The 21,069-nt window shown below is 42.4% G+C and overlaps 1 protein-coding gene across 1 annotated transcript in view; it reads left to right on the top strand.

Moving 5' to 3' along the window:
- USP13 (ubiquitin specific peptidase 13) overlaps positions 1–12,161 on the top strand; it is a 59,738-nt gene extending 47,577 nt beyond the window's left edge. The window contains exons 15-20 of the mRNA XM_077826314.1: positions 2,471–2,497; positions 4,376–4,519; positions 5,225–5,391; positions 7,569–7,731; positions 11,342–11,426; positions 12,068–12,161. Of these exons, the coding sequence (XP_077682440.1) occupies positions 2,471–2,497; positions 4,376–4,519; positions 5,225–5,391; positions 7,569–7,731; positions 11,342–11,426; positions 12,068–12,161 (680 nt within the window). The remainder of the gene's footprint in view (positions 1–2,470; positions 2,498–4,375; positions 4,520–5,224; positions 5,392–7,568; positions 7,732–11,341; positions 11,427–12,067) is intronic.
- The last annotated feature ends 8,908 nt before the right edge of the window (positions 12,162–21,069 follow it).

The following is a 21,069-nucleotide window of genomic DNA, read 5'->3' as shown; positions in this document are numbered from 1 at the left end:
CCTTCCATCCCGCCTTCCTCTGCCTGGATAGTTAGTCTCTTTTTCTTCACCTCTTTGCTGGTTCATGTGAAGCCTCTTTTTGGATGCCATGCTCCAACTGTGCAGGCACAGAAGCATGGCTCTATGAATGAATATAGGGTGTAGATAGGATTGGGACAGACCAATAATAATGCACTGCTGGCCTGACTTTTTTTTAGAGGTGCTGAGCACCCACAGCTCCTATTGGTTGAAAATCAGTACATGGATGCTGCTGTCGCACCTCTTCAGAAGCCCTGAATTAACTTAATCCTGTTGATAGTATAAGGAATTCACACTGTTTTCTGCAAGAGGGTAACTGAATATTTTAATTCCCTTTTTCACCCTCTCCACCCTGTCCCCAGCTTGTGTCCTCAGTCTCTCTAGAATCTTGACAGGTGTCTAGTATGTACATCTAGGAGAGTCTGTAGGGCTTGACTCTAGGACTTTCAGTGGCATCACTCAGAGAGCACTTACTTCCTAGTACCCCTCTTATTAGTATTGGTGTTATTTGTGTTATAGTAGCACCTCAGAAGTACCCGAGGATTAGGCCCCATTGTACACATGCATAATGAAAAAACAAGGCCTGCTCTGAAGAGCTCGCACTCACTGGGGTGTAGTAGATATAGAGGGGCCAGATTCAGCCTTTGAGTACAGGCTCATGGTTCCCATTTAGCCTCATAGAATCGTCATGCTTACTTATTCTAGCCCACAGGGAATGTAACTTCAGCTCGGATGCCTACTGTGGAATCAGTGGTGGGTGCCAAAAGTGGAGTGGAAATTCAACCCAGTCATTTCTTGCTTTTGGGGGCATGTACATCTGAACCTACTTACCAGGGTTTTTGTGCTAACTGCCATATAAAAACCAGTGATAAATTAACCTTGGCATGACTGTGCCTGAATAATAATCATCTGATGTGTGCTCACTGGTTTACAAGGCATGATCCTTGCCCTCAGGAGCCCTAAATCAGGTAATAAGGTTCTCGTCTTACCCAGTCCCAGCACCATCTATTAGCATGTATCAGACCAACATTGCTTGTTGGTGGTGTACTTGAAGGGGAACAGTGCACTTCTTCAAACCAGATTCCTTAATCTGCAGCACAACTATGCTTAACACACAAGGGGTTATGTAGATTAATAGATTCCAAGACCAGAAGGGACTATTGTGATCATCTAATCTGACTTCCTTTATAACACAGGCCATAGAACTTCTCCAGAATAAAACTTCGAAAGACATTAAATGTCCTTCCATAGGTTAAGTCTGAAAGTCTGCCACTTCTTTATTGTAAAGAGCAAGAATCACTATTTATTATTCATATTGCAGTACACTGAAGAGCTCCAGTCATGAGCCAGGACCCCTTTGTGCTAGACACTACTACAGATGTTTAACACAATGTGACATCTTCTTGAAATAATCCATTTCTAGATCAAGCCTGTCCAGTAAAAACAATATTAGAGCTTGCTTCCTCCCCACTTCGCCCTGACAGTGAAATGTTATGTAGCTAGTAAATTCACTTTATTATCCTATGACCTTAGACACAGATTATTGAAATTTGCTTTATGATGACTCGGGTTTTGGTGTTTAAATATTTAATGTGATACTAGAAGGAATGATGCTACTCACATTACAGGATTGGCTCATTTATTTACTTGGGTATTAATAGTGCTGTTACTGCAGTGAGCTTTCCAAACATGGAAGAATGCCAATCTCTAAAATGTATTTTGGTGTCAGAGTAGAGGAATACACATTACACAGGAATACACAGTGATTTCAATCTTGTTTCCCCTCTCCAGACTACTCCCCGTGATTTACCATGGCTTTCTGGGCATCTGGGCCTCATTGAAACTTGCATTTTCACTTGTAAAGGCTAAAAAAATTGGAGCTTTACCTTTTATAAATGAAAATAAAACTTAAGACAGCTTTTGCTGCCTCACTTCATCCATTTTGGTCTCCCTACATCATGGCTTCTTGCTATGAGGTTTACTTACAGATGGAGTTACCAGAGACATTGCATTCTCAGGTTCAAGTAAAACTTCTCAATGTGTCCACTACCTCATTTTGTTAGTCTTGTGCCCTCTCAATCCCAGCTTCTTGCTTTACATAAAGAATCAGCTAAGCATGCCCATCCTGTAATGTCTGGGTGTGCAGATTACATTTTGGGGAAAGAAACAGTTCAGTTTGATGGTACAATATTCACAACATCATGGCCTTCCTGGTTTAAATGGGGTTAGGCCATTAATTATCCCTTTTATTATTGGATTACAACACCAGTGATGCTCTACTTTAAGCATAAGTTTATCTTTGTGACCTTCCATCAGTACAGTGCACGCTGCCCTTAAGACACCAGACATTTTTATTACCTACAAAATTGGCCCTCTTTCTTTCCAATGTAGAGTGTAGCTGACTGTCATGCAAACTCACTTCTTCTCCTTATTTTTCTTTCTCAATTTCCAGATCGCATGATGAACCATTGGATGGAGCGTATGTATCTCATTTTTCTCCCCAGCACGTTGTGCTGAGATTTTGGCTGTTCAAACACATCCACATGCTATAATCAATGAATGGTAGTTCTGTCTACACAGATATGCATGCCACTTTTCTCTGTGTGCATTTACATAACACTTGTTCCAGTGTTGACTTGCACGCATTTGGGTATCTGAAGGACCCATCATAGCAGTGTGGTGCCCAACAATGAGCAGCCACAATTTCTGGTGTGAAGTCCGATTTTTATAACTTGGGGTAAATTCACTTTGGACAAAATCTTGGCGTAAAAGATTTGAGCCAGATGCACTTTGTTGTCATTGTTTAACTTAAAACAAAGTTAATTGGAGTGGAAGAAGTGCTCTGAAATTACATGTGTGATATTTTTTTTTGGAGTTTTATTAGTAGCAATTTAGGATAGTTTTAGATTTAAAAGCTCAATTTTCAAAATGTATGTGGGCCATGATCCAAAGTGCATTGAAGTTAATGCTAACGTCAATAAGTGTTCGATGAGGCTCCAGTTTAAGAGGTTGTGAGTATGTTTTTCAGAGAGATGCCACTTAGTATTCTTTAAACATTGTTATTGTCCACGCAGGGCTCATCTAAACTGCAAATGGGGAAGGGAATTGCTGGGGGCGGGGGCTGGTTATAAAATTGTTGTCCCTGATCCTGCTACATCATAGTTGTAATTTGTGTGCCATGATCTCACCTTAAAAATGATCTATAACTGGCCCAACACCTTGGATCTTTGCTATAAAGGATACACCTATATTTGAGTGGGAGGTCTGAGTCCCAGCTCATATAGACATATCCACGCTAGCTCTGCTCGAGCTAAAAACAGCAGTATAACTTGAGTGGCAACTCGGGCTTGCTGCCAGAGTACATACCCAGGTGCTAGCTTCATGTGAGATACTGAACAATAGCGATGCTTAGTTGGAACATTTTGGGGGGGATTATATATTTTTTGTCTTCATATCACAGTGTTGTTCTGTGCTCCGCTGTTAAAATGCAACACCACCACCAAAAAGAAATACATTATATTTATATTTGAAAAGTAGCTACAGAGCAGAAGCAGTGGCTGCTTTTCAGATAGGGTGAAATTCACACCAGTACAGAGGGTTTACATAAAGCTGTCCCTGTGACTTATGCCCCAGGTCTTAAGTGATATGGGAGGCCTTAAAGAAACTCTGAACAAAGTGAGGAGCAGTCCTCCTCCTATTGACATCGATGAGAGTTTTGCCACAGTCCTCAAAGGGGCTAGATTGATCCTATCATGTGTCTTTTATAATTTGCTGGTCTGGAGGACTTTAGCCAATGTCTCAGTAGGCAGACAACTTGACCAAAAAATGAGAATTATTTCCAAACAGAATGTCAGAGTTGCTGCTTGTAAAAACCGTTATAGTCAGAGAGAGCTACAATACTCAGAGAACTGAGGCGTCTTCACCAAGTGTCACTGCTGCAGATAAGCTACTTGTGCTCTATCTACTACATCAGAAGTGGTGTCATTACAGAACTGACTGTCCATGTACCGGCAGTGACAGATCTAGTACTCTTAGAAACTGCAAATCTCTGCCAGGCCTGCACTTCAGTGGTGGGTGACTTGTTTCTTATAAATGCTTTCTGTAAAGCACTTCGGGAGTTACTCAGGGTGAAAGACGCTCGGTGTAAATCGTTAAGATAAAAAGCTATAAATAAATCACTAATTGCCATTATAGCCATTTGCATAAAGCTGCTTTTTTTTTAAATGGGTGTTTGTTCCCTGCAGTGTTAAAACTACCCCAGTGATGCAATATATAGGAAGCAGCACCATATACAATAACAAATCTTACAGGAATGGACTGATTTTGACTTTACGTATTCGAGTATCCTCTCTTGTAGCTCCAGATATTGATGAATCTTCAGCGATGCAGCTAGCAGAGATGGGTTTCCCCTTGGAAGCATGTCGGAAAGCTGTATACTATACAGGAAACATGGGTGCTGAAGTGGCTTTCAACTGGATCATTGCACACATGGAAGAACCAGGTCAGTAGTCTCAAGGGTTTGAATGAGACCTCGCTCTGCTGTGCATCTTACTTGGGTCAATATAAAGTGTAACACCGTGCATGGCAAACAAATCCTATCGTATCCCTTTGAAAACTAGAGAACACACACTTGTCATTCTCTTAATGTGCCATAATGTTGGTAGGAGTAGTACTCATTACTATACACCTGATACAGAATCCAATCCTCTGAACACACACCAGGCACCCATTGCCCGGAGAAGGCACAGCACACCCATGTTGCACCAGAAGTGGTATCCTGTCCCCAGTGATAAAGTAGCTGGTGCTGAAAAGCAATGGTGGGTCTACAGCCCCTTGCTGCTGGTCTTGGGATCAGAGTTGGGTATGCAGCTGTATGCCTAAGAAGTATGGGTTGTCTGGCAGTTGGATTCCATGTTGGGCCCTGGTCTGATAAACCTGGCTTCTTTATTCCCTGGATGTACCACCATGTAGCCTTGCTGTAGCACACTGAGATGTTCCAGGCACCACAGTGTGGAAGAATCCACATACATGCCTTTCCCATGTGCATATTCATCTTCCTACTTTTTTGAGCCTTCTATGCGCCTGCTGTCCAGATTTGGCCCATAGAAATGAACTTTACACAGGTGTTGTTGCTATTCTTGAGCTTCCATTCATTGTTTGGTTATGTATTGATGGGGTAAAAAAGTGAACTGTTTGTCTTTTCCAGATTTTGCAGAGCCATTAGCTATACCTGGCTATGCGGGAGTTGCTTCTGCCGGAGCAGCTGGTCTAGGGGCTATTGGGCTAGATAACCAGCCTCCAGAAGAGATGGTAGCTCTCATCACCTCCATGGGATTCCAGAGGAATGTAGCTATTCTAGCACTCAAAGCAGCAGTGAGTCTCCAGGGTGATCAAGAGAAATTTTGGTTTATTTTTTTTAAGGATGAAAAGACACATATGCAAGGAAACTCATGAGATGTGCTCATGAAGGAATTCAGAATTTTCTGGTGGATGTGGGGAAGCAAGGAGAATGGGGTCTTGAGGCAAGGTTGGCCCCCAAGATAGGTTGTGACAGGGGTGAGGAGCAAGGGTATATGAATTTCAGGTGAGTATTAATTTGGATGTGACAAGAAGGGAAATATAAGAAGCACTAGACTCTCCTTCCTAGCTGTTCTGAAGCATTCTGGGTGCATGAGAGCAGTGTGTCCTGAGGATGGGGAGCTCCCCAATTTCTTTCTTTGGGGTGTTTGTTGAAGAGTTGCAACCCCATCTCACATGATGGTGTTCTGACTCACCACCCACAGTTATCCAGGTACAGCGATCTTGTGGCCCCTAAGAGACCCACCGTGAGAGAGGAAAGATCTCTTTCTGGGTGCTGGAGAGGTGGGAGACTTCACCTTTGTTTCTCTTTATATCTGTTCTGTGCCTCTCCACCTCCATGTGGGATGATAACCAGGGAGGAGGGGGAGTTAACACTGGGCTCTTCTGCCTTCTTTTCTATGCTGTAATTTCCCATTTTCCATTAATACTAATACTTCCTCAGACAGCAACTTCTGGGCTGCACTGACTCTTCCCAGCCCAGTTGCTGGGCTCCCATCCAGTGTGATGTGCAGGAGTGCTCCAAGCAGCGTAGTCACTCACAGATGACAGTTTCCCTTTCACGTGTAGTTCTGTGGCTTGCATAATATTTGTGATCTGAATTCAGAACCACAGGATTAGGTCAGGGGTGGCCAACCCTAGCCTGAGAAGGAGCCAGAATTTACCAATGTGCATTGCCAAAGAGCCACAGTAATATGTCAGCAGCCCCCGATCAGCTAGCACCTCCTGCCCACCGGCAGCCCTGCTAATCAGCACCTCCCCATCCCTTCCTGTGCCTCCTGCCTGCCGCAATCAGCTGTTTCACAGTGTACAGGAGGCTCTGGGATGGAGGGGGGAGGAGCAAGGATGCAGTAGGCTCAGGGGAGGGGGCGGGGGCCTTGGGGTAAGGGGTGGAGTGGAGACAGGGCCTGGGGTTGAGCAGTGGAAAGTTGGCACCTGTAGCTCCAGCTACAAGCAAGGAGCCACATATTAACTTCTGAAAAGCCACATGCAGCTCCAGAGCCACAGGCTGGGCACCCCTGGACAAGGCCATTGGCTTTCCCTCTTATTCCTGAGCCGCTGAGTAGGCTGTATGCTTGCTGGGATGCTACCTTCAGTGCCGTAGCATGGGTGGCTGGCACTGTCGAAGAACAGTGCAATTCAGGCCTTTCCTAGACAGATCACTTACTCTTTCCTGTGACTTCCCAGGACCTATTGGTTGCATTGGCATGGTACCTAGGAGTCCCAGTCGTAGACTAGGACCCCATTGTGCTAGGTGCTGTACAAACACAGCACAAAAAGACTGCCCCTGTCCCAAAGACCTTACAACCTAAGTGGTAAGCAAACCTTCTGTTCCAACAAGGGAATATGCCTATCAAATTAGGTAGAGGGCAATTACAAATGTCACCATTCCTGCATTTTGTGTGTATTGTAAACTACTATTTTGATTTAACAGGGATTGAAAGATCTAAACTGGCTTCACTTTAAATCATTTATTAGAACCAAAATCCCAATCCCAGCCTTTTTTTATCCAGCATGGTGGGGGAGGGAAGGTACATTGGAAATTACAGCTTTGGAAACCAAATACTTAATGCTGGCTCCAGCTAAATCATTGTGATTATTTATAGGACTGATACAGCCACTTTTCACATCAAATATAACTTTAAAAGCCTGTGTGCTTAAATTAATACTGTTATCCTGTGTAATCCAGCACCCTATCATTATTGGCAACAGCATGTAGAACACTGAGCAAACTCCGTGTGGTGCTGAAAATGCTGCAGGGAATCATTTAGTACTAAACGAATCCAAGGTCAGGAGACTTGCACAGTGGGTGCTGAATGCTCATTTTCATAGAGGCAGTGTGTATAGCTCAAATGTACTGAATGCTGTTGATCTCAGTCCTTCTTCTACTTATTTAAAGATCAGTGTTTGTATGGTAGCTACAATGTTGGTGAACGCACTAATGGCTGGTGTTTTGCTCATTTGACTTCCAGAATAATAATTTGGAGCATGCACTGGACTGGATCTTCAGCCACCCTGAGCCCGAGGAGGAAAGCGAGTCTGCTTCAGATGTGATGGATATGGAAAATAATGCTAATGCCAACATCCTTGCAGAGGCAGGTTCAGAGGGGCCCAGGATCAAAGATGGGTCTGGAAGTAAGTTCCCCTCAAGCAGTGGCTTTAGTTATCATGCTGCAATGTTGCACCCTCATCTCCATCTTATATATTATACCTAGAGCTCTTCTCTCTCTTGCAAAAAATTAGCTTCACTGAGTGTCTGGAGTGATGTCCAAACAATCTGTTTTTATTCCTGTCTGTGCCACTGTGTGTGTGAGAGAGAAAAACCTTGGGCAAGTCATGTGACTTATTTGGGCCTCAGCTTCCCCATATGTAAAATGAGGATGACTCCAGCTTCTCAAGGCTGTTGAGAGGCTTAAGGTTTGCAAAGTGCTTTGGCGTTCTTGGATGAAATGTGCTATAGAACTGCACAGTATTAGGATTCCCATTCTTATCTCCAGACCATTTGATGAGTCACTTCTTTCTTCACTACTGCTTCTGTGAGAGGAGAATCTATGCCCCACTTACAATAGCTGAAAATTGCTCTCAGGCCTCGTCTACACTAAAGAAGTGTAATGGATTTACCTCGGCTATCTAGTCACTCTAGGGCACGTCCCTGACATGGGCACATGACACCAGTGCACAGCAGAATTTATGTTGGTATAAAATACTTTGGTAAATTACCAGATTAAACTGGGCTGGTGCAGCCAGCCTGGGGTTGCATTGATGTAACTCCATTGATACTTGGTTCATATTTCCTTAATGTAGGCAGAGCCTTGGAGAAGGTTGATTTTTGCCTGCAAAAGGGGCAGGCAAATTCAGACAAAACCTCCCAGAATCCTGTTGCCCTCATGTCTACATCTTGGCAGGGGGTTAGACTAGATGACCCATGTGGTGGTCCCTTCTAACCCTGTGATTCTATGTCGCAGTGCAATAAACCTCATATTCTTGTGTTGGCATTAATACATCTGCTTTCAAGGTGCATCGCCGCCTGGAAATCTTGCTGTCCCCAGGGTCATTGGATATCCTTTACTCACCTATTCTGCATAAAATATAATTTCCGTCTTTCATTATGAGGGGGAAAAATACAAAAATTCCATGCCTAGAGGGAGGAGGTCCCTAAAAACTAATCAACCTAAGGATTCTGCTGTTATTACAAGCCACTTGAAGTCTAGGTCTTTTTGTTGATATGTAATCTGATGATTCATTTAATAGGAATCATTATCCTACATATCCATGCATGACTTCATTGATTTCTCTTCTGGTTTTCCTCTGAGAATCTCATTGTCAGAAGTAATAGAGCTAAGTAAACCACAAGATGGGGCTATTGTACAGCAGCCAAGGAATCTAAAGAAGGCAAAGAATGATAATAAATCCAAATGCACTGGGTTACTATAGCACAATGAAAAGGAGTACTTGTGGCACCTTAGAGACTAACCAATTTATTTGAGCATGAGCTTTCGTGAGCTACAGCTCACTTCATCGGATGCATACCGTGGAAACTACAGAAGACATTATATACACACAGAGACAATGAAACAATACTCTCTCCCACCCCACTGTCCTGCTGGTAATAGCTTATCTAAAGTGATCATCAAGTTGGGCCATTTCCAGCACAAATCCAGGTTTTCTCACCCTCCGCCTCCCCCACACACAAAGAAAACCTGGATTTGTGCTGGAAATGGCCCAACTTGATGATCACTTTAGATAAGCTATTACCAGCAGGACAGTGGGGTGGGAGGGGTTATTGTTTCATCGTCTCTGTGTGTATATAATGTCTTCTGCAGTTTCCACGGTATGCATCCGATGAAGTGAGCTGTAGCTCACGAAAGCTCATGCTCAAATAAATTGGTTAGTCTCTAAGGTGCCACAAGTACTCCTTTTCTTTTTGCAAAGACAGACCAACACGGCTGTTACTCTGAAACCTATAGCACAATGGTCATCTTAGGATAATAAGGAGCATTTAACATTGCCTTTCTAAAGAACTTTAATACCCCCACATTAGCAACAGCAGTGTGTATGTCCGCTACACCTGTCTATTTCTGTCCCCCAGGTTATCGTCACTTGTAATATTCTTACAAAAACAATCTAAAGACCACATCAAATAATTATTTAATTTTGTTTCTCTTGTAGCTTTTTAATAAGTTTTTAATAACAGCTTTCAAATAATACTTCACTGTAACTATTACAAATGTTACATAGTAAACGCCAGGTTTGATTATCCCAATGTCTTGGGGACAGTGACTATATTTAGAGTGGAGGTTTACAATGAAGAACATGGGAATTAGATATGTGTAATCAGACTTCGGAGGATGTGACCCTGTTTTGACTGTCTGGGGTTCCAATAATATACTTTGAGGCAGTAAAAGGGCCTCAGAACTCCCTCTCTGGATCAAAACCCAAGTCATTCCCATTATTCAGTTGTTTGAAGGAGTGTAATCTGTTTAATTTTGGTCATGGCTGTATTTAGGCTTGGCAGAATTCAGTTTTTTTAATAATTTCACTGGATAATTAATACTGATGGATATTGTTAAGATCCTCACCCCTCAATTTTTGTCAATTTAAATTTTCACAGTTTTTGGAAATTTTGGGGGATGGAGTCGGGAGGGGAATTTTAGACAATTATTGAATGACGTTAGATGTTGAGATTCAAAAAGTTAAATGAAATAGTTAAAATACAAATTGTCAACATCACATGTCAAAATATATGAAGTAAATATCCTTACATTGACAAATCATACCTGTTTTTACTTGTGATTTGCTAGTCCACTCCTAACAAGCCTAATTCAAAAGTCTAAATCTGTGGATTTTGACTCTAATATGTTCTCAAACAGCATTTTTCTTCCTTTTGCCTATTTGTAAATTTAGATTATGTAAATATAAATATATATAAATATATGTTCATCAATTTGTGTGCATATGGTGAAATCAATATTTACCAATAAGAATTTAATCATTCCAAGTCTAGGTATACTGTGCGGCATAAACAAATACAGAATAAGGTCTCCATCCCTGCTGTGCACAAAAAGCCTTTTCTTCAGTTGTCCTAACAATGAACTCTTTATGGTTTTCTTCCTGTTGAGAAGCCATGCCTGCATAATATGCTGAAGCTGTTAAAATTATTATCCAAGGGCTTCCCCCAAATTTTAAGAATTATGTATGTTTGTGCGGATGATGGGGTTAAAAGCCATACGGAGGACTCAGACCAAAGGCTACTGTAGGATATAGTCCGTCTTTTTCATTTAATTTAGAGGAGCTCAAACATTCATATCCATGAACTTAACTAATTCGTGTGCAGAGCCAATTTTCACCACCCTTTGACCAGGCTGTATCTAAATAGCATATCTTACATTTCAGTGATGTCTTGTGTGCATCAAGATTGAAATCCATACCCTTGCCCTGTCCGTTTTGTCTTTCATAGATTTGGTCATATGTTCATAGGTATAAGCTGATTCAGACAGTGTTGTGTGTGCACAGACATGTGTTGGTTTGTGCTGCATTCATGTTTGGTGAAGGTAAGTGCTACACGTGAAAGGGGACAACTACTGCTGGGTTAATAGAAAGTGTTTTTTGGGATGTGAGGTCTGAATCAAAGGTGCTTATATATCTGAAAATGCTTCTCTGTTTAAAAAAAATTGTCTCTTGGCTTTGTGCTGTGGTGTCAGCAATGGAGGAGTGATATTCATCATCTCTGATATTTCTTATGCAGGGTATGAGCTCTTTGGGTTCATCAGCCACATGGGAACATCCACAATGAGTGGCCACTATGTTTGCCATCTCAAAAAGGAGGGAAGGTGAGTGGCTTTGGGAAAGGAAGGAAAGATTTGGTTTCTGGATGGCAGGCAGGTCCTGCATTGCATGTCCTCATACAAAAATATACGAGTGTTTGTTGTCACACAATACATTTCTGTTATCTCATTCAATCAGTGGAATGAAGGCTACAAATGTTATATAGAACTGCACTTGGTTTTCCTTGTAAGTGTGTGTGTGTGCATGCTGAGGCTACTGTAATCTATACCAGGGACTGGGCTGATATAGTACCTGGTTGTCTTTGTAGAGAGGTCTGTGTGCACGCTGGGGCTATTCTAATCTGTACCAGGGACCCGGCTGATGCAGAACTTGGATTCTGTTGTGCTTGCCACCCACCCCCTCCTCCTTAGCTGTGCATTGAGCACCCTAATTTCTAGCAACTGGAAACCATCTCTGGTTTGCCTTCATGCCCTTCTCCTTTCTTAATTACTTAATTAATAAGAAGCCTGCTTCACCAATCACTTTGATTTTCATTGTGCCTCTTGTTTGTACGTTGTCTGATTAGATTTTAAGCTTTTTAGGGTAGAGATCTGGGAAGTCCTTAGTGTCTTGTTGGTGCTCTATTAAAGGAACTAATTACAGCACTTTAGTCCTCTGGATACTCATCTTCCTATTTTCATTTCAGATGGGTGATCTACAATGACCTTAAAGTCTGTGCCTCAGAACGACCTCCCAGAGACCTGGGCTATATTTACTTCTACCGTAGGATACCAAGTTAGGCCTCAAATACGTTATTTGGCCTTAAGAAGCCATAAGCCTTTTTAATCTGCCAAAAAAAAAAAGTATAAAAAATTAAAAAAACAAACAAACCTTGGACTGCCAAAAAGCAAAGGAAAACATGGGATATTTATAGTTTATTTAAAAACAGTCATTTGATGCCTTCTTAAGTGTTAGCAGGGAAATTTCTATTAGGTGGTGATGTACTGTAGGATATTTTAAATTGATATCCATTAAAGGATACCTTAAAACCATGCAGATTACTAATGGAGTTTGCAACTAGCTCATGGAGAATATGCATTTGTTTCATAACTACACTACAACCCAATTTCTGCCCTGTGGTTCAGCTATGTTCTCAGAAGACCTTTGGGGAATGTACATTTCTACGATAGTAGCTGCCCACTGCTTCCAACTGGAGAGTCCACACTGGTTCTGGATGTCACAGATTTGCCTTTGCTTCATGTATAGTTGGAGGGGGAGAAACTGTTTTCCATCACAGAACATGCCTCAGTCACGATATTATTTTCAGTACAATAAGGAATGACTTATATAGCTATGTATATTAGAATGTAGTGATACAGAACGTTTTGTTTTGCCTCCTTGATGCTTGAAATCAAAACACACCAATGCAAAATTTGGAAGCTGTTAATCCCTTGTCAGTGCCCGCTGCATTATGCCAAATAGAAATGGTGGGTTTTATTTTATGTATTGAATGTGGGTTTTTTTAAACTCTTCTTGAAATCCTGTTGTGTTTTTTAAATTATCCCAAGAGATTCAGGATTGCAAGTGGCTGAAGGAAACCAATATGCTGATTTGATAAGTAACGCTACCACTCAGGAGTAACAACCACCATTTTCCTCCAAAGGCATTAAAAAAGAGGAGCAATGTCCCTTTAACTGTTGCAAAGGATTTTGTGCCCATACCAGCTGAAACCGGCTCCGTGACAAAGTGCTTGCAGTACAATTCTGCTTTTTGCCAAAGGTTGTTTAATTATTTAAGTTTCTTCCATGGATGGAGGAAATTGCTTGGTAAAATTGCTGATTTATTGATTTTTTTTTTAATTTATAACATATCAACTTTCTAGAAACTTGCAAACACATTGATAATTTGATCTGCACAATGCTCCCCTTATACATGGGCTTCTGGGGTTTTCTGGCCACTTTTTGTCCCATTTCCTCCCCTCCCCCGTATTGTTTCCTTATTTCAATTTGAGTCATAAACAAGAAGGGGCCTGTGTGTGAGGGCGGGGTGTTAAATTGTTGTTGCTGAATAGTTCTGTTTTAGAAAAAATTACAATGGTGAATGTGTAATCTTTTATGTTTCCAAAAAAACAAAGTTCACAGTATGTTGGCTTCTGCTGAGAGACCGTTGGTAAAATTGCCTTTTATAATATTACTGATCCCTCAGAATAAGTTGGAACAGTCAAAAGAATCCATGCAGAGTGCAGGAGAGGCAGGGAGTTGTAATTATGTCTTCTCTGCATTTAATGTCTGCAAGTTTAATAGCAAAATGCAGGCAATTGTACAACCAAAGGGAACCTGAATTTAAAGATTCTGGTTACAACTGGGGCCTCTTTTTAAAGTCTGACTAAAAACTGTTCCCGTAATGTAACAAAGCCTGGTATAGATCACTAAGCATGGTAATATAGGCCTAGTTTTCCTTATCAGTATTCGATCTGAAAAGTGGTACTAGATGTAGAGAGAAATTCTAGTTCAATAATTCTGTAGTAGTGTATTTGATGCCTAATCACTGGGAAAGCTTCCTCTATTTAACACCCTTCCAGGCACACTAGAATGGTGGTGTACCACATTAGAAGTGGCTCCCATAAGATTAGTCTGCCTTGTCATTCTTAAGTAGTTCATTGTAGACAAAATAAAAATTGCCAGCAAATCTACTTGTTCCTACAGTATTTTAGCTATTTGTGTCTTTCACTAGCAGTTGCCTATTGTGAAAATTGAATCAGGAAAGTATGCAGTGGCACATCCTATATTTAAAGTGAAGAAGCTGAACTTTCAGATAGTTTTTATTTTTTTATTTTTGCTTTTGGCAGTAAAAAAGGAAAAGATCACTTTCATACCCAGTTATATTTCAAAGAAGTGCAACAACAGCTTTCTCCTCTGCTTCATGAACTTAAAGGGCTATTTATAAACTGGAAAGGTCTGGTATGCATAACCTTTTTATTTAGAGACCTTGGCTAAGTTACAGATCATGGGGTCTTTACCATGCTCATTGTTAAACTGGAAACATGGCAAAGCTCCTAGGAATAAGGATGGAGCATGAACTCTCACAAACCATTTACTTGTATATAGAGATATCTAAAACTGGAACAACCGTGTGTGTGATATTAATAAAATATCAGGCACACTTAAAAATCTAGCAGGTGAGAAGCTGGAAAGTGATAGTTAAAAGAAAAAAATTAGCTGGCTGTAATAGGTGCATTTTTAGTGTCTGCATTTCTGAAATCCTTTTAGTGCAAGTATTGTTCAGCCCTTTGTGCTGCGTACACTACAAGTGGGCAAAAGTGCAGGGTGCAATAAAGGGGAAAGGCTGAATGACCTTTCATGAAAATACAGCATTTGAAAATACCTTGAAGTTCTCCAGCTGTTTGTGCATTTTGTCCCCTCATCAGTTTTCTCCTTCAAATTTTCAATTTACTGTAAATTCTTTTTTTCTTCTCTTTTTTCTTCAAAGATATGACTAAAGGTGAACAGTGACATTGGTACCTTAGGATGCAATCATCTGACTCTGGAACCTAGAGTGAGAGGTACACCTGTTTGATCCATTTAAGCCCTGATCTAGAAAAGCACTTAAGCGTATGATAAGTTTCAAGAAGGTGGGTAGTCCTATTGATGTCAATATGGCTACTCCCTATGCTTAAGTACCTTGCTGGATCAGGGCAATAGTGAGTGACTTGACCAATGGGTGATGGGAGGACTTGTGGTTCAGCTGGATTCCAGTAACTGTTTCAAGTTGTTGGTTTTTTTTATTTGTTTTGTGAGCTTCTTGGGAGTAAAGGTTGAGAAAAAGAATCACTTTGGCCCAGATCCTCAAAGGTGTTTGAATTCCTAACTCCCGTTGATATCAATGGGATTAAGGTCACTAAATGCCTTTGAACTAAAAATGCCAGTTATTGAATCAGCTGAATACCATGAATCAAGAGGCACAAAGTAAACAGCTGTTTTATTGTTACAGCTAATCATAAATTTCTGAATTATGAAACTTTTGGGAGGAAGGGGAAGTGTTTGACAATTCCCCCCCTCTTTTTTAAATCCTGCTTTATTTCTAATGGAGTCTAGAACCCACTGTGATTCATGGTGTCCTCTCTCCAAAGCAGAAGTAGAATGTGGTTCTTAAAATCCTTTTATCTTGCTGGTTAAAATGTAATTAGGATATAATCTTAATTAAAAAATAATAAAGCCTTCAGCCAGTCTGGGAGTCTTTGGACCTGATTCTCCTTTCCCTTCTACCAGTTCCACACTGGAGTACCTCTGCTGAGTTATTCCTGATTTACACTAGTGTAAATGAAATCTGAATCAGGCCCTGTTTCGTAGGAACTTTCAACTTCATGGGGGTGCAGTAAAACTTGTGACATGGATGCATTAGGTCTTCATTGTAGCTTTTAGAAACAGACATCCAGCTAATATCTTTGTTTTCCATCCCTGTGGCAGTCATCTCTGTTTTCTTTGCTATCTGACTTCAGATGCATTGAACGACTATGCAAAACATGTTGTAACTGGAAATGCCTTTTTATTCCCCTCCCATTCCCAGCCCCCCCTCATTAATGGATCAGATCAATTTCTGATTCCTGCCACATCTTTTGAGGTTTTCTGTTGTGTACTGGAAGTGTTTGTAATAGTTTATTTTGCACCATTCAGCATTGTTTGCTTGAAGCACTGGTAACATTTTGGAGAGTATTTGTTTGAGATAAGAAGGGATATGAATGAAATATTGTTGCAATTGTTTTAAATTAAAAAATATTCTCACATCTTGGGGATCATGTTGTCTTTTTTGCCTCTTTCTTTTCTTTGAAATCTCAAGTTAACTGAGCAGCTTTTGGTGGTGCGAGTTCGCACAGTTGTGAACCTTGTGCTATTTGGTGTTTTCCTTAAAGCCCCAACAACTAGAGCAGAGGAGGTACATGAGAATTTCCACTCTCAACTAAAAAAAGAAAAGAAGGAAAAAGGTAATTTCTAGCCTTGATAGTTGCAGAGAAAAGATTGAAAACCTGAACCTCGGGCTCCCTAAAGATTCAAAAAGCAAACAAGTAGAACCTAAAATGTATTTTTTTAAAAAAACTGACTATTTTTAAGCCACTCTTATGATTTTTAGAGACCTGACCTGATTTTTGAATGCTTGGGGCTGGCAATACTGATCTGTGCAAGCTCCCTCCATTCGTACATAGGTTTCTACTGTGTTCTTCTAGGTTAGGCCTTTGTAAATGTTTGTCTGTAACCTCTCAAATCCCATCTTTAGATATTAGACCTGCTTTTCATCAAATTACACATGCTTTTTGGGGGGCTTCTGATGCTCAATATGGGGCTAGGCCATAAAAAGATGCACTGCAGGAGGAAATAGCATTCCAAAGAGGACTCTGACATGGCTTTCTCTACAGAAGCATAGGGGTTGAGGGCAAATTAGGGCACGGACATGGCCAGTGGGTCTATAATTCTGTGGACAGATTGGCCATAGCCCCTTAAGTATGTGAGGAGTGCAGGATGGCTGCCATTACTGTAAAAAGAAGGATGGTTCAGGGGTTAGGGTGCTAGTCTGGTAATTTGAAGACCTGGGCTCAGTTCTCTGCTCTATCACAGATTTCTTGTGTTACCCTGGACAAATCCCACTGGCCATGTCTATGCTACTTCCAATGTGGACAGAGGGATTTTTTTTCTGTCAGTGTGGTTAATCTATCTCTCTGGGATGGTAGCTAGAGCTAGATGGACAGAATAATTATTTTGTCAGTCCAGCTGTCTATATGCTGGGGGTTAGGTTGACCTAACTACAGTCCTCAGGGTGCAAACTTTTTCACAGCCTTGAGCAACATAGCTATTTGATTTAATTTTTTAAGTGTAGACCCAGACCAGAGTCACTCTGTGCCTCAGTTCCCCATCTGTAAAATGGGATCATAGCACTTTGCCTTTCACAAGGATGTTGTGAGGATAAATACGTTAATGCCTCCTGCAGCGATTAGGATCCGAAATCTGAGTAGCTGAGAAAGGATGTAACAAGACCTTGATCCGTGCTTTTAAAGTATTAGAGGGGGTAAGGACACATCCTGAGCATTTCATAAAAGTGATACAGCGGTTGCTGTGGTGATGGCACAAGGTATTTTAACCTCTAGAAATAAACCACTGATTCCTTTGTTATGGTCGGGTTTTGGTGTTGGGAGGAGACAACTGGGACACAAACAGAGATCTTGTTTTTTGACAGCCTGGCTAACAAAGAGCAAAAGGTTTGACATACATAACTATGGTCCACACAGGGCCTTACTGAGTATACCTTACACAGCATTGGAATTTGGGCGTGTGATGAGGTGTGTAAACTCCAGCCTGGCAGTGACAGGGTTAAGGGGAGCCGGAGAACCCTATTAGCCTATTATGTGGCACCTAGAGGGGAGAAAGATTAGACCCACGTGGAGAGAACCAGACCTGGTAGTTCATGTAAAGGAAGGACTGCAAGGCCAATAGGGGGCTGAGAGAAGAGAGCATCAAGGGGCTTATCCCTGGGTCTGCCCTGAAGGGAGAATCAGCAACAGGGATGGATTCCAGGCAGCTGCCAGAGAGTCTAGGAGCCACCCCGAGAAAGCTCCTCAGCAACAGACTGGGAAAAGCTGCAGGGAGAGACGAAACTTCAGGGAGGGAGGACTGGAGAGCACAGCTCCGTGACAGACTCCTGCGAACAGGCAAAGGTAGGAAGCAGCCCAGGAAATCAGCGAGGGATCATAAGAAACAGGCCCTAACAGTTTATCAGAGGGGCCTTGGGCTGGAACCCAGAGGAGTGGGCAGGCTGGGGTTCCCCTACTGGAGGGGAGCTGTAGGCCCTCAGGGTAAAGGGGCCACGCCTAGAGGTGCCAGATATCTAGTTTTCGACCAGAACACCCTGTCAAAAATGGACCCTGGCGGTTCTGGTCAGTACCACTGAAGGAGCCATTAAAAGTCCAGTCAGCAGTGCAGCAGGGCTAAGGCAGGCTCCTTGCCTGCCCTGGCTCCGTGCGGCTCCTGGAAGCGGCCAGCACAGGGGGAAATCAGGGAGGCTCTGCAGTCCCTCCCCCCAAGTGTCGGCTCCGCAGCTCCCATTGGCTGGGAACTGCAGCCAATGGGAGCTGTGGGGGTGGTGCCTACAGGTGCAGGCAGCTTGCAGAGACCCCTGGCCCCTTCGCCTGGGACAATGATTCTCAAATTTTTGTACTGGTGACCCCTTTTACACAGCAAGCCTCTAAGAGTGACCCCCCCGCCTTATAAATTAAAAACACTTTTTATATTTAACACTGTTATAAATGGTGGAGGTGAAGCAGCATTTGGGATGGAGGCTGACAGCTCGCGACCCCCCTATGTAATAAACTCATGACCCCTGAGGGGTCCCGACCCCCAGTTTGAGAACCCCGGCCTAGGAGCTGGACATGCCAGCCGCCTCCGGGAGCCACCTGAGGCAAGTGCCACCTGGAGCCCGCACCCCAAACCCCCTCCCACACCCTAACTCCCACCCATATCCCACACCCCCTCCTGCACCCCAACCCTTTACCTCAACCCGGAGCCCCCACCTGCACCCAAACTCCCTCCCGGAGCCCACACCCCACACTCCCTCCTGCACCCCAAACACCTCATCTCTGGCCCCATCCCAGAGCCTGCACCCCCACCTGGAGCGTCAACCCCTCCCGCACCCCAACATTCTGCCCCAGCTCAGAGCTCCTGCACCCTGAACCCCTCATTTCTGGCCCCACCCTGGGGCCCGCACTGCCAGCTGGAGCCCTCACTCCCTCCTGCACCTTAACACCCTGCCCCAGCCTGGTGAAAGTGAGTGAGGGTGGGGGAGAGCAAGCGACGGAGGGAGGGTGGGGATGGAGGGAGGCCCCGCCTTGGAGAAGGGGCAGGAGTGGCGCTTCGGGGCATGGGTGGAGCAAGGGTGTTCGGTTTTGTGTGATTAGAAAGTTGGCCCCCTAACTGAACCCAGACCAGGGATGAAGGCCTGGTACATTATCACTAAGATGCTGGAGTTTTAGTCTGGACTTTTTTACCCTGAAAGGGGTGAGGCTCTAAGCCAGAGGGCTGAGTTGCAAGAAGGAACAGACCACCAAGTTTTCCGAGCAACTGGCGATGGGGCATTAGACAGAATTCCATCTAGACTGAAGTCCTGACTTTGACAGTGTCTGGTATACGATGCTTCAGACCAAGGTGCAAGAAACTAGTAGCAGGCAATTGTGAAATAACCTTTCCTTAAGGATAGTTTCTTTTTAACACCCAGTCACTTAGGGCCGGATCTTTACAAGAGCTCAGCATGTCAGGAGCTGAGCATTTCTGAAAATCTGGTTCCAAATGTGGGTTGCTGGGGGCTTGAAAATCTGACTCTTATTGGGTGATTTATGCCCCAAACTATGAATGGTTTTTATATTCTTTAATTATAACAGTTATGTTAGCCTGTCTGATATAACTGCAAATGGAATTGCAACAAGAGAAAATTATTTAAATTCCTAGATGCAGGTTTCTTTGATAAATAGCAAAGTAAAAAAGTAATAGAGAATGCTGTGGCTGCTGAGATTCATTAAATGATGGCACTGCTGAAGTAACTGGTCAGTTAAATAAAAAACAGGCCGTAGCTTCCTATTGGAGCAAAAAGGCTAAAAGAAAAGAATCAATTTGTTATTCAAACCGTAACTATTTCAGTATTGTTGGGCATATGTTGGAGGAGAAGTTGGTGCTGTGTGGAAGGAAATATGGTTTAGGTGCCTTATGGCATAACATTTTATTTAGTAGCCTTAACTCATGAAAAAGAGATTTGTTAGAGAAGTTAACACGGCTCCAGTGAAGCAATGTTAGTTAAATGACGACAATGCCACTCACTTCTGTTGTGGAACCTGTAACATGGAGTGGCTAAAGGAAGCTACAGCCTGTGACTTGGTTCACTTGGCTTCCTGTAAATGCACTTTGTTAGAGGGCTCTGTAACCATAAACACAGTGTGGCTTCAATTTTTACATTTTAGGGCTAAACCTGTAAGTCTACTGGGATTTCTGCCTGAATAAGGACTGTAGAATCCAGCCCTTAGTTCCTTCATGACAAGTGTCTTTAACATGTGACTCATCCAAACTTTGGCTGAAATAGGTGGGTGGCTGTATTAATGTCAGTTCTAATTCTCACCCCATTGCAGATCATGTTTTGTTACATTGTTACAAACATATATTCCATCCCTTATCTAATTTTAGTGTTCACAGTGCCATGTAGTGGTTGTGCTGTGAGGATGCATCGCTGTGATCTTTATTCAGTGTCAAATGTATTCTCCAACAACCGTTTGCTCGGTTCACATCAAGGCTAAATCCTGAGGTCACTAGTCTGGCAAACTCCCATTGGAGTCTATGACAGTTTGCTTGAGTGAAAACATAGGAAAAACTGATTATCTCCAGAATGAGGTTCATGTTCTTTATGGCTTTTCCCTTCAGATCATAGGCTTCTCAGTGCTACCATGCACTGAGCAATTTACAGTGTACAAGGAAAAAGGAAAAGCCTTCCCAAAGCTTTCTCTGCATATTATTATGATGACAATCAGTTGTTAATTTCACAAACAGGGACATTTTGAAGAACAGAATTCTGAAATCTGAATTCCCCGCATCTGTATTCTACAGTTTGTTTGACAAGTTTATTCTAAATATATAGGCATCTTCCTTGTGGAAGACTTTTAATCACTAAAACCCCTACCGATTT

This window comes from Eretmochelys imbricata, chromosome 9 (assembly GCF_965152235.1).
Source record: "Eretmochelys imbricata isolate rEreImb1 chromosome 9, rEreImb1.hap1, whole genome shotgun sequence".
NCBI classification, from domain to species: domain Eukaryota; kingdom Metazoa; phylum Chordata; order Testudines; family Cheloniidae; genus Eretmochelys; species Eretmochelys imbricata.
The sequence above is the reverse complement of the archived record's forward strand: the minus strand, read 5'-3'. Positions and strand labels throughout refer to the sequence as shown.